General features: G+C 41.1%; 1 long non-coding RNA gene and 2 gene segments (V, D, J or C); 1 reads left to right on the forward strand and 2 right to left on the reverse strand.

Annotated features, from left to right (window-relative positions):
• LOC104662900 overlaps positions 1 to 12,569 on the reverse strand; it is a 117,678-nt gene that overhangs the window by 65,862 nt on the left and 39,247 nt on the right. The window contains 1 exon segment of the C gene segment in view: positions 8,688 to 8,696. Within this exon segment, the coding sequence occupies positions 8,688 to 8,696 (9 nt within the window).
• The window catches only part of LOC104662902, a 66,537-nt gene that overhangs the window by 14,248 nt on the left and 39,720 nt on the right, over positions 1 to 12,569 (reverse strand).
• Positions 3,486 to 12,080, forward strand: LOC115898349. The gene is made up of 3 exons (XR_004058072.1): positions 3,486 to 3,712; positions 10,856 to 11,048; positions 11,756 to 12,080. It is a non-coding gene; the product is annotated as an uncharacterized LOC115898349 (long non-coding RNA).

Below are 12,569 nucleotides of genomic sequence, written 5' to 3' on the forward strand. Positions count from 1 at the left end.
GATGGTGGAGATGTACAGAGTGGCTGGAGCAACAAACATTAACAAGTTTACTCGAATTTTTAAAAGATTCTTATGAAATAGATTATTATCTCAGGAAGTTGGGAATGAAGAAAAAGACACTTTAAAATTGGAAAACCCAGGTTCAGATTCCAGTTCTTCCACTCCTGGTGTTGTGTCCTTGGGCACAGACACATCTCAGAGCCTTGGTTTCCTCACCTTTTAAATGGAGAGGATTAGACCTATTTCCCAGGACGTTTGTGAGATATTTATAATAGAGCCGGGGACACAGGAGGTGCTAAAAACTGATTGATTTCCTCTTATCATTTATGCAATAATTCAGACAGAGAGACTTCACTTCGTAAGGTAGAATGGAAGCATCTTATTTCTGTGTCTTTTTATCTGAAAATTATAAGTTATTGCTACTTCGGACTGTCAGTTACCCTTGCACCTGTCATAGATGGGATGATGTCCACTCAGTCCCTTTTTGTCCTCTGCTTTTCCTTATTCCAAGACCATGTGGGGAATTATCAGAAGTCTTAGAAGCTGTCTACATTTCAACAGCCATGAAAGATTTAAATAATAAAATGTAAAAATGTAAGTAATGAATTATAACATTTTTTATTAAGTTTACAAAAAAACAAAAACTATGTGAAGACCATAATGTTCAGTTCTACTAAAGGCATAAAATGAAACCTGAATGAATGTGTATAAAGATGAACAATTTTGCCTCTAACCCTATATTTTGGAACACACACATCCCCCCCGCCACATTTGTCATGTCTTGAGTTAACAAACTGAGGCAACTTAAATCCTGCTTCCAAGAAGATGGGTTATGAATGAACAAATACATAAATAACAAGTAAGTCAAGTGAGGTAAAGCACAAGTTGGCACTGCATTGCTTGAAGTTTTGCATCACTTTTCAAGTTTGATGATAATAACTTTCATAGAGAACAGCTTTGACCAAATTTGTTTGGCCATCAAAAGATATGAAGATATATCTCACATTTCATTTCAGGGTTTGGTGGCCAACATGAACCAAAATAATAATTTGCACTATTTTTCACATTGGTTTGTCTTTTAGAAATTTTAATGGATCTCAATTAAATCAGGTACAGAAGTAAGTTAAGACACTTCCAAGAGAGACCACTATCTGAAGCGAAATAAACACATTATCTGACATGTACAAGAGATAAAAAAATCACATACTGACCATCTGTGGACCACTAACTTTCATAAATTAGCATAATTTGATTTCACATATGTCATCACTTAGATGATATCAGATATGTTACGATATAGTCTAGTGGATCATCACTTGCTTCTGAAAACACCGGGGCAGTGTTTGGGAGAGGCCAGGTCACTGCACTTCCAATCAGTCTCCCTTTTAGCAATTGTGCCACCTGCCTTCATTCTTAACCTGATGATTTAGTCTTTTAGGGTTTCTTTTGCACTTGGGGTATTTAACATGCCACTATGCATATTATAGACACTTTTCAACTGATACTGCTCCCACAGGCAAACATGCCTGGTGAAACACTTGTTTCTTTTTGACAAACAAGAAATGTTTGCATAAAAAGACTCGTGTCTGGAAGAATGTCTTGGGAAATTAATGTTCTACTCTAAGCCCCAAATCTCTTTTTCGCTTCCCTTTCCCCTGCTCCAGGATGACAATCCATGGCCCTGTGCTTTTTGATAGTGAAAGAGAAGGAAACTCATAAATATAGTGTCTACCGTGAGTCAGGCACCAATTATGCATTTCTCTTTCTGCTTTACCCTATAAATGGTTATTACTATTAAAAGTCATGTGAGGAAACAGAATTAGGGAGTTCAAACTGAGCCAGGATTTCAGTGCAAATTTTCCAGATCCCAAACCCTGATCATTAATTATTTCACAGTTGGAAAGATATGTGTAAGGAGCGCAGTTCCCAGGTATAGTCTAGGTCTGTATAATACAGAGAATCTGTATCTCAAATGGCCATAGAAAGGATGCTGGGTATTGCTTTCTAGGAAGCACAGAACGTATCAAATGAAATAAAAAGCAGATGAAATGGCTGATTTGCATATTCTAAAAAGCAATGAGTAGGCAGTGCCAGCACCTAGCAAAATAATCTGTGAGGAGTGGGACTAGTTGAATCTGAATATCAAATTATATCTCACAATTGACTTTCTTTGTATTTGTCTTTCAGTGACACCGGGCGATTATAACATCCATGAGGCCATGTGAGCCATGCACTTCAGAATGACAATCATTGCTGTCATGGCTGGCCTATTGCCCTGCACATGTCAAGGGGACCACAAAGAGTTTCTAAACCTTCAGTAAGTTAGAAGACTAGGTGTTCTCTACATTGGGTTCGTAGTATTTTGGTCGGGGGCTCTGTTCAGACAGCCTACTCCAATCTCAGATTGGGCCACACAGGGTTGGGCCTGGTTTGTGGGTGTCTCTCTGGCAGGTGAAACCACAGTTTCCAGAGCTCCTATAACCTCCCTTCAGATCTCATATCACAGGAAACTCAATAATAGTTGGGTCTCTTCACTTTTCTCTCATTACCAGGAGAAACAAAAACACATGGAAGTCAACAAAACACTATCTGCTTGAGAAAAAACCCTTGCCATTGCATCAGATGATACAATACACTGTTGCCATTTACTGCAATAGGAAAGTCTGGTGAGGAAAATAATACATGCTTGGAGATTGGGGGAAGGGAGTGGAATTGGAATCAGTAATTTTTTGGCTACTTGTCAGACATTCAAAAAGAGCGGTACTGAGCTATAATGTAATGGTATAGATATGGTTACTACTATTGTTCTTGCTATTTTCTAGGTGTGGCTGGTAAGGCCTTGGACATGAACAAGTCCTAGGTCACTCTAAGAGAGCAGAAAGCAAGCCAGGGCTACCCAATTTGAAACAAGTGTGTGGCCAGCCAATTAGGATTGGTTCCAGGTTTCAGAGTGAAGAGTAGGAAATTCCAGCCGTGGTTCAGCAGGCACTTCTATTATAAGAATTTACTAATGTAGTCAGAAGAAAAGCTAATCTCTACTTCCCACTTGCCCATATGTGTGATGGGCATACCAGGGAAACTGCTCTGATTAGTAGGGATTTCAGAACAGATAGGAAGCTATAGAAACAAAGGGCAGTAAATAGCTATGGGAAGACAACATGGGTAGATGGAGCGGGGAGTCCATCCCTGCTGACCTTTGTCCCCTTCTCAGCAGTGTGGTAGTTACATGTTTGGCCGATATCAGACTTCATTGGGGCCTAAGGGTACCACTGAGGAAGACGATGCATAGGGAAGTTGTCGCAGTTCCCTTTTGAAAGAAATGTGATTCTGCTGAAAGAAGTTCAACGCAGACCACAAGAGAGGCAGGAAGAGGCACTGGACTGAGAATCTGAAATGCAAGAGTGTGGCCCTACCTCTGTGGTTAACTAGCTTGAGACAAGTCACTTGCTGTCTCTGTGCCCCAAGTTTCCTCATTTGAAGTGGGGACATTGGGCTAAATATGTTCCAAGAGCCCTCCCTGTTCAAACAGCCTATGAACCAATGAACAAGAGCATTTAGGAGTCTGTTGTGGTTGCAGGAGTATGAAAGCAGTCAGAGGGTGGTCATAGGAAGGTTTTCTTTCAGGTCCCTTCTGACTCTGTGACATTGTGAGATCCCAGCAGGCACAGTAGTAAGTGGCTTCATCCAACTTGGCAACATTATTAATGATCAGGTAAAAGATACCATTGTGTTTATCATCTGCCTCCAAGCGGGGATTGGGCCTGTCTTGCTTGTAATTTTTGGCTGAGCCATAAAGGATTCGTCTCAGGGGCTTCCCTTCTTTTTGTTGATACCAGTGCACAATGGTCTTCTCGAGAAGAACCCCAGACAGCTTGCACCTTATGTGCACTGTTCTGTCTTGTCTGCGTGTGGAGGAGAGTTGATCCTGAGATATTCTCATTTTGGTGTCTCCATCTGAAAAACAAGGAAGAGAAATGAGAGGCACTGAAAATAGTTAACTGTGGACACAAAAATTATGAAAAGACAAGAAAGGAGTAAAGTCAACCTACAAACCCAAGCCAAAGACACAAGAAAAACCCATGAGGTTGACATTGCCAGTGGCTAGTCAGAGTAGACGCTACAAGGGAGCACAGATTAGGACTGAAGATGTAGTGGCAGCTGTTGCTCTGTGACAGGGAGGGAAAGGTTTGTTTTAAAACCAATGAAAGTCCTTCACAGGGAGATCTCTGTTGAAGTGGTATTTGTCATGTTCTGGTGTAAAGAAACTATCAAATCCAAGAAGATCTCTTGAAAACACTTCTGTTATAATAAGTCAGTGTTAACTTCCCCTTTGGAGTAATTCCCTCCTATTGTTTTTTTAAGTGTTACTTTAAATAGGTCTATCTTTGACCTCTTTCTCCACTCCCATTTTGGTCATATTTTGTCAGAGTTGTGGGTAGCTATGCAGTATCATGAGTATCGGAGGAAAAGTATAATCACTGTGTATGGTAACAAATGATATTATAATTTCACAACCTCTTGCAGTACTATGTACATTTTATAGATTGGAAATGTCCCCAGACTTCACAGTGTGATAAATATTAACAATTCATGTGGTTATTGCTTTAGACATTGTGCTGTTATACTCTATTGTGACTGAAGCAAAATTTTGGAGGAAAAAAATATTTTTGGTTTATTACCCTCCACTCTTTTCCCATGCATAATTTTTAGTTTTTGAGAATTAAAGTTATAATTTACTGTTGTTTGGGGAACAATATAAGATTTTATATTTATTTATTTATTTATTTATTTATTTATTTATTTATTTATTTATTTGAGACAGGGTCTAGCTCTGTCACCCAGGCTGGAATGCAGCGGCACCATCAGAGCACACTGCAGCCTCGAATTCTTGGGCTCAAGTGACCCTCCCACCTTAGCCTTCCAAATAGCTAGGGCTACAAGTGACTACTTCCACATCCAGCTAATTTTTGTATGTTTTTTAGAGACAGGGTCTCACTATGTTGCCCGAACTGGTCTCAAACTCTGGCCTTAAGCAATCCTTCCACCCTGACCTCCAATACTCACACCTGGGATTACAGGTGCAAGCCACCATGCCTGGCCTGTTTTTAAGTTTCTACACATCACTATTTTAGCTGAGATAGCTCAGTGATTTAGTCATAAGGGGAAGGACACAAAGGAAGTGATTTGTTGAGCGCTATGTCAGAAGCTTTCGTATATGGAGGCTCATTTAGACCTCAGCAACTCTATGAGGTGACTAACGTTAGCCCCACCTGAAGCTGAATAAACAGAATGAAAAGGCATTAAGAACTTTCCTAGATCACACTGTCAGTAAGTGGCCCAGCAGGAATTTGAAATCCATGTCTATGTCACTCAAAAGGCCTTGTATTTTCCAGCACTCTTTCATTCATTCAAAGTCAATAAACCAGCCCAAAAGTCAGCCCAGGCTCCCGAGGTGTGAGGTTGGATGATAAAATTTCTCATTGAAAGGAGCATCAGAGGTTGGGTCCTTGGGCTCCTGCTCAGACTTTGCTCAGGACACATGCACCAGAGAAAAGTGCTCTGTGGTCAGCAACCAGGTGCCTCTAGGAGGCAGAAAAGAGGAGGTGTGTGTTTGCACAGGTGCAGCAGGCGTGGGAGGTGTTTTTGTTCAGTTACAGTGGATAATTTTGATAGAGTGTGTCCCAGCAGGCACAGTAATATATCCCTGCGTCCTCCTCGGCAACTCGGTGTATTCTCAGGCTGGAGGACAAGTCACTTTGCCATTTCCTTGCTTCATATCTTTCCTCACTAACACCTTGTTCATGGACTACATTTTCATTTGAGGAGATATACAGAATTCGCTTTAGGGGTTGGTCTGGCTTCTGGTGGTACCAGTGTATACATACATTCTTCTGGAAGGTACTGGATTTTATCTGGCATACAAGAAATGCTGTATTTCCTTTTTTCTTGGTGACGGATGTTACAAGTTGTGTTATGAGATTGTCTCCGCTTGTATCTGAAAGGAAAACCAAAAATTTTGAAATTTTTCAATATGAAATGTTGATGTTGACTAAGATAGTATGTTTGTTTTCTATTAAGGGAAAGCTTGGGTGTGAAGTTCACATTTTCTTCCTGAAGAACTCAAGGTAATGGTGGAATTTGTCAGCTTAGCTTGAATTACCATGTGGCTTTGTTCCACCTGAAAATAGTGTGATTTAAGTGTCCACACTTTAGGTTGATTCATGTCTTTGCTGTTGTGAACAGTGCTGCAGTAAACATACATATGCAATGTGTCTTTAAAACAGAATGATTTCTATTCCTTTGGGTATATACCCAGTAAAGGGATTGATAGGGATACCATGGAATACTATAGAGCCATTAAAAGAACAAAATCATGTCCTGTACAGGGACATGGATGGAACTGGAGGCCATTATCCTTAGCAAACTAACACAGGAGCAGGAAACCAAATACCACATGTTCTCACTTATAAATGGGAACTAAATGATGGGAACACATGGGCACATAGAGGGGAACAGCACATACTGGGGCCTATCAGAGGGTGGAGGATGGGAAGAGGGAGAGGATCAGGAAAAATAATGAATGGGTACCAGGTTTAGTATCTGGGTGATGAAATAATCTGTACAAAAAAACCCCATGACACAGTTCAACCTATATAACACACCTGCACATGTACCCCCAAACTTAAAATAAAAGTAAACATTAAAAATAAATAAATAAATGTTCACACTTTCTGTGCCTCCCTTCCAATGAGCGAGATGTCCCTTGGGTAAAGCAACTCACACGTCCACAGGGAGGCCACCAGGATACCTGCTAGCAGGAGCAGCATTCTGCAAGCTCTTGTCCAGAGAGGTGGCTGAATATGGGGTATTCTAATCACAGAGAAAATCTGAGATCTGAGATGGCAGGAGGAAGTGCGCTCTGAACACACAGCTAAGACCCGCAGACTGCAGGGGAAGGGACCCATGCTATTTTACTCAAACATCCTGTGAAACTGGTTTTCTAACTCAGTGTATCAATGGATTTCTCATTGCTGTGTGATTTTTACTATCTGAAGATGTTTGTGTCAAGAGCCATTTTCTTGCTGAAATATAAACATTTTTTATTGGTCTAAAACAGAGAGGGAGAGACAAAAAGAGAAACCCTAAAGTCTGCCTTTGAGGTGCCTCGGGGGCAAGTGTTCTAACACAGTTGCTCTCACTGCACATCAACACCTAGATCCACTTAGCTGTGGATCTAGGCTAAGGCAAGAGCTAACTTATGTATGACCCAGCTTTCTCCTGTAGACAGCCAAGCCAGAGCAAACTTATTTCAGATTCTCTTTCTTTTGAATGGTACCATTAAATGGGAAACTTACAGAGGTTGTGTCCTTGAAGTATACTTTTAAAACAAAACATTTTTATGCATTTTAAAAACAAGGGCCATTGTTATTTCCTATTATAAAACAAGTATAGATTCAGTAGGGGTCATAAAGAAACCTAGAGGAGAAAATAGTCACTTTTTATCCCCACCAACCAGAGGCAACTACTATTAACAGTTTGGTGTATTCCCTTACAGGCTAATATCTGCTCATCTTTTTCATTTGCTTCACATAGATATAACATGTGTGCTCAATTTTAAGCTCTGTCTTTATAACTTAAGATAACACCAGGAATATTTTTCTGTTCTGTGGTTACATTCTTATCGTGTTCTGACACTTAGGAAGATTCCCTGGTTCACCACCATACTGACCATCAGATCACATAGGGGTCTGCAGATTTTATTTATTTTACATGGCCAGTCCCACAAATTACGGGAACAGAAGAACAAGAAATTATGATTTAATTGATCACTTAGGTTTTGAACTTCTATGAGGTTCCTGTTACTCATTTAGTATCTAGTTAATGAAAGTAACTTAATTCTCTGCCTTCCTTTTCTTAACATCACTTCCTAACTCTCCTACTAGTCTTCCTGTATCTCCCAAACAAACTAGTTGTCCTTAAAGCCTGAGGCTCACTTCCCAGGGGAACTCAAACTAAGAATGGTTGACTGTGTCCTTTTCAATAAAGATGCCCTCCCAGTTGTTATAACAGCTCCATGTCCCTCCAGACCTAAGAGTAGCAAGGACTTTTGTGTTGCAATAGCCCATTTGAGTAGTTAGGACAGAGACAATGTTGTCCCCCAACATAGAATATATTTGCTATTGGGCCCTTTACAAAAATAGTTTGCCAACTCCTGTTTTAGAGCAATTAAAAAATAATATTTAAAGAACAATGTTTTACCTTCAATTATTCTATTTCCAGTGCTTATCATTTCTTTGTGTGAATTCAAGTTTTTGAGCCATATCATTTTTTTTGCCTGAATGACTTCTTCTAACATTTCTTGTGAAGTGCATCTGCTGGCAATGAATTCTCTCAGTTTTTGTTTTGTCTGAAGCTGTCTTTATGCCAAGTGACAGTGTTTTTATTCAACACTTTGAAGATTTCACTCCAGTGTCTTCTTGCTTGCATAGTTTCAGATGGAAAATCTGCTTTTTTTCCTCTAGCTACCTTCAAGAGTTTCTCTTTGTTTTTGGCTTTCAACAGTTTAAATCTAATATGTCTAGGTATTTTGTTTTGTTTTTAATATTTATCCTGGTTGGTGTTTTCTTAGCTTTTTCGTTCTGTGGTTTGGTGTCTATCACTACATTTGGAGTACTCTCAGCCATTAGTTTTCCAAATAGTTCTTCTGCTCCTCTGTCTCTTTTGTTTCTTGGATTCTAATTACAAACATGTTTGAAAATATGATATTGTCCACAGTTCTGTCCTTCCATGAAGATATGCTTTCTCTCCTGTTCTTTCTTTCTCATCTCCTTCCACTGCAGTTTGGGTCACATCTAGTGGCCTATTTTTATGTTAACCAAGTCTTTCCTTATCTCCATAGGGTCTACTGGTGAGCCCTTCAAAGGCATTCTTGATTTCTGTTACTGTGGGTTTTGTCTTTTGTTTTTTTTTTTATCTCTTGCATTTTCATTAGATTTTTAAAATATGATTACTGTCTCTTTGCTGAAATTCTCTGTCTGATCTTGCATGTTATCTACCTTTTCCATTAGAGCCTTTAACATACTCAGCAGTTATTCTCAATTCCCTGCCTGACAGCTCAAACATCTGAGTCATATCAGAGTCTCATGCATATGATTGCTTTGTGTCTTCAGACTGTGTTCCTTCTTGTTTTGGGGTAAGGTACTTAGATTTATTTAATGAAAGGGGACAGTGTTGTATAACACAGTAGATAATGAGATAATTATATTTGATGCTTCAAAATGCCTACATTGGACAGGCATGCTGGCTCACACCTGTAATCCCAGCACTTTGGGAGGCCAGCGTGGGCAGATCATGAGGTCAAGAGATCGAGACATTCCTGGCCAACATGGTGAAACCCCGTCTCTACTAAAAATATAAAAATTAGCCAGGCGTGGTGACACATGCCTGTAGTCCCAGCTACTCAGGAGGCTGAGGCAGGAGAATCGCTTGAACCTGGGAGGTGGACGTTGCAGTGAGCCAAGATCAGCCACTGCACTCTAGCCTGGGAGACAGAACAAGACTCTGTCTCAAAAAAAAAAAAAAAAAAAAAAAAAAGAGAAAAGAAAAGAAAAATGCCTACATCTTTCTTTCTGCCAGACTTTTAGTGTGGGAGTTTGTGTTAATCTAATTAGGAGCAAGACTGGGTTAGAAATGTATTGTTTCTGCTAAGCTATCTGGACTGGAGTTTGTTCTTCGCAGGACATCAGAGACTTTAGATTTCTCTAATCATCCCTTGTTCTTGGCTTTGAGCCTTCCCTTTGTTCTGCTCCTCAGGGACAGTCTTGTCTTTTGAAGCTCTCTTCACTGCATTCTACTGTTGCTTTTACTCAAGATAATATGGTGGTGAGAGGTGAGGAAAGGAGACATTCTCTATTTTCATTCAGCTTCTGTCTTAAACAGGCAGGGTCAAACCGGTACTTGAGAATGTACCTTCGCAACCATTGCTGCTCCTATTCCAGAGGTGGCACATTTCCAGTCATAGGAGGCAACCACCAGTGTCCTTGGGCTATGCTTTTCATACCCACCCTTCTGCAGATTAAAACTTGTTGCTCTGTGGAGATAGGGATGAAGTATTGGGCACAGTCGGTGGTGGCCTCCTTTTCCCTCCCTTCCCTAAAATGAAATTCCATGGAAACCTTCTCTTGCAGACTAAGTCCTTCTTCTACAGTGGAGAGGAGGTGGGGTAGGCCTGGGTGAATTTCAGCAGTGGCTACTGTTCCCCTCCTACAGCCAGTACCCAAAGGGGAGCTTTCTGTGGATTCTCCATGCTCTTCCCTGCAAGAGCCTGGTAGGATTCCTGTAGAAAAAATATAAAAGATGGTGGGAAATTCCTTAAATTTGTGGCCCCCAAGAGCTCACACTCTCCCACTAGTCTGCACTCAGCCTTTATAATTTCACTAAAATGTCTAGTTTAATCTCCTATCAGTTTGCTTTCTAGCTGTAGAGACCACATATTAAATGCCATTTTTACCTCCTCTCTCAGAGTCAGGACACAGCATGGTTACTAGGACAGACACTGAAGCCAGAACCCCAGCCCCTCCCCACCCCAGTTAGGAACTCTGTGACCACAAAGTAAATCACATCGCTCTGCCTCTGTTTCCTCCCCTGTAAGACGAGAATCGCAACAGACCAATGTGAAAAGATATCCCAAGGATGAGACGAGTTACACGTAAAGGATTTAGAGCAGTGCCCAAGAGGGAGCAGAGTACCCTGAATAAATGGCTGTTGTGATCACAGGCAGAAGCCGGGAAGAGGATCCATCCTGGTGGGTATCTGCCTTGTCAGTGGATCATCTAATGCCCCCTCCCTTCCTTAGGAGGGTCTGAGACCTGTGCAAAGGAAGTGTGCCAGCTGGGCTGTAGCAGGATCCCTCAGAGTGGAATGAGCCTGAGGAGAGGGCAGGAGCTTCATTCCACATTCACTCCCAGCATGAGTGGAGCAAACGAATGCTAACTTCTTCAGGTCACAGGACACTGCTGAGGAAACGTGGGCATTTGGGATTTAAGAAGGTATTTTATCTTTCAAATTATTTCATATTAAAGTGGAAAAAATGAAGATGACGTTGCAAAAGTATTGCAATGGTTATATAAGATGTATAAGATACCCAGCGTGTTTCCTGCCACTCAGGGATTCCCTCTTTGAGTCTGGATCATATAAACTTACAGGTAATTCCTGGACTGTGAGCACAGAGTACACTGATTTCTGTATGTCCTAGTGTGTGAACATAATCAAGTTTCCAGAGGTTGAGGGGGAAGTCCTGGGAGGTGCAGTCCAACCCTCACAACATGCTGAGCCTGTGCTCCTGTTGGAAGGGGGCCGGTACACGCAGACCTAAAGAGGGATTCTGTGTGGGTGTCCAGACATCTCTCATCTGTGATTCCAGCAAGCACATAACTATCCCCATTTCCTTTTCCTGAGATTTTATCTTATAGGACAAAACAGATCTAGGAACATCATTTTCAGCTACAGCCCCTAAGTGAATTGATCAGGTCATGTGTTGAGGAAAATGCATTAAGTTATGCTTCAGCCAGTATAAGCGACTAGATGCCACCCCAGATAGTATTTGGCTTTGTAATATTTTTCTCTGGAAATTAATATTTCAGGTTGCTCCAATTTATTCTATTCAAAACAAGCTGTAAGCAGAGAAGAGAAATCCTTATGAAAACCTAAGGTATAACGATGCACCATTAAAGAATTTCTTTGTTCTCTCCTCAAGAGTCAAAATGATGGGGAACACGTATGAGGCCAGAGAGAGGAGAAGATGATGTTTCCAGCAATGACATCCTGCTGTGTCCCAAGAAAAAGGCAGGGAAGTGTGTGCTTGATGGCCAGTGGCTCAATAATCACAGCAGTAAGTGACCTCACCTTCCTTTTTGTGAAATTTACTTTCAAGGTGGAAGTGGAAGGATGAGCATCATTGTAACCGCAACACCTAATGGACCCTGAGCAGGTGCGATTGTCAACACACATCCGATGCTGACTTTGGTTTCAGTTGACACCAGTTTTTGACTTCATTTTCAGTCTTGGCTGGATATTTTACAAGGTATAAAAGCATCACTATCTTTTGCCTTGGGCGTTTTAAATTTGTGCCAACTTTAACTCCCTGAGAATAACTGTAAGCAAAGAAAATTAATTCTTGTGAACACCTGATATGTAAAGATGAAGTGATAAAGAATTTCTTCACCTGACATACAAAGTGAAATGACTGAGGAGCAATCCCCAAGGTGAATCTCTACATGCTCCTAGTGCTGACATGCTCTGGTCTGCCAGGCTGTGTTCCCAAGCAGAAGCAGGAAAGTGAGGATGCCTGTACCTAGAATGTTTAGTGTGTGGCAGGGGGAGCTTGGTCTAAGCAGGTGTCAAGGAAAGAAGTAGTGGGTCACAGTGACTCCCTGACAGCCCTCTCTGTAGAGTGTAGCATTGTCAGGTCTGAAATGGCTGGCCCTCTAAATACTCCAGTGCCCAGGAGATCTGGCAATGTGGTGATGGTTAGAGGAGAGCTCTTCCTATGAAGGGTGAGGTGTGGGTGA

Source organism: Rhinopithecus roxellana, chromosome 6, assembly GCF_007565055.1.
Source record: "Rhinopithecus roxellana isolate Shanxi Qingling chromosome 6, ASM756505v1, whole genome shotgun sequence".
NCBI classification, from domain to species: Eukaryota; Metazoa; Chordata; class Mammalia; order Primates; family Cercopithecidae; genus Rhinopithecus; species Rhinopithecus roxellana.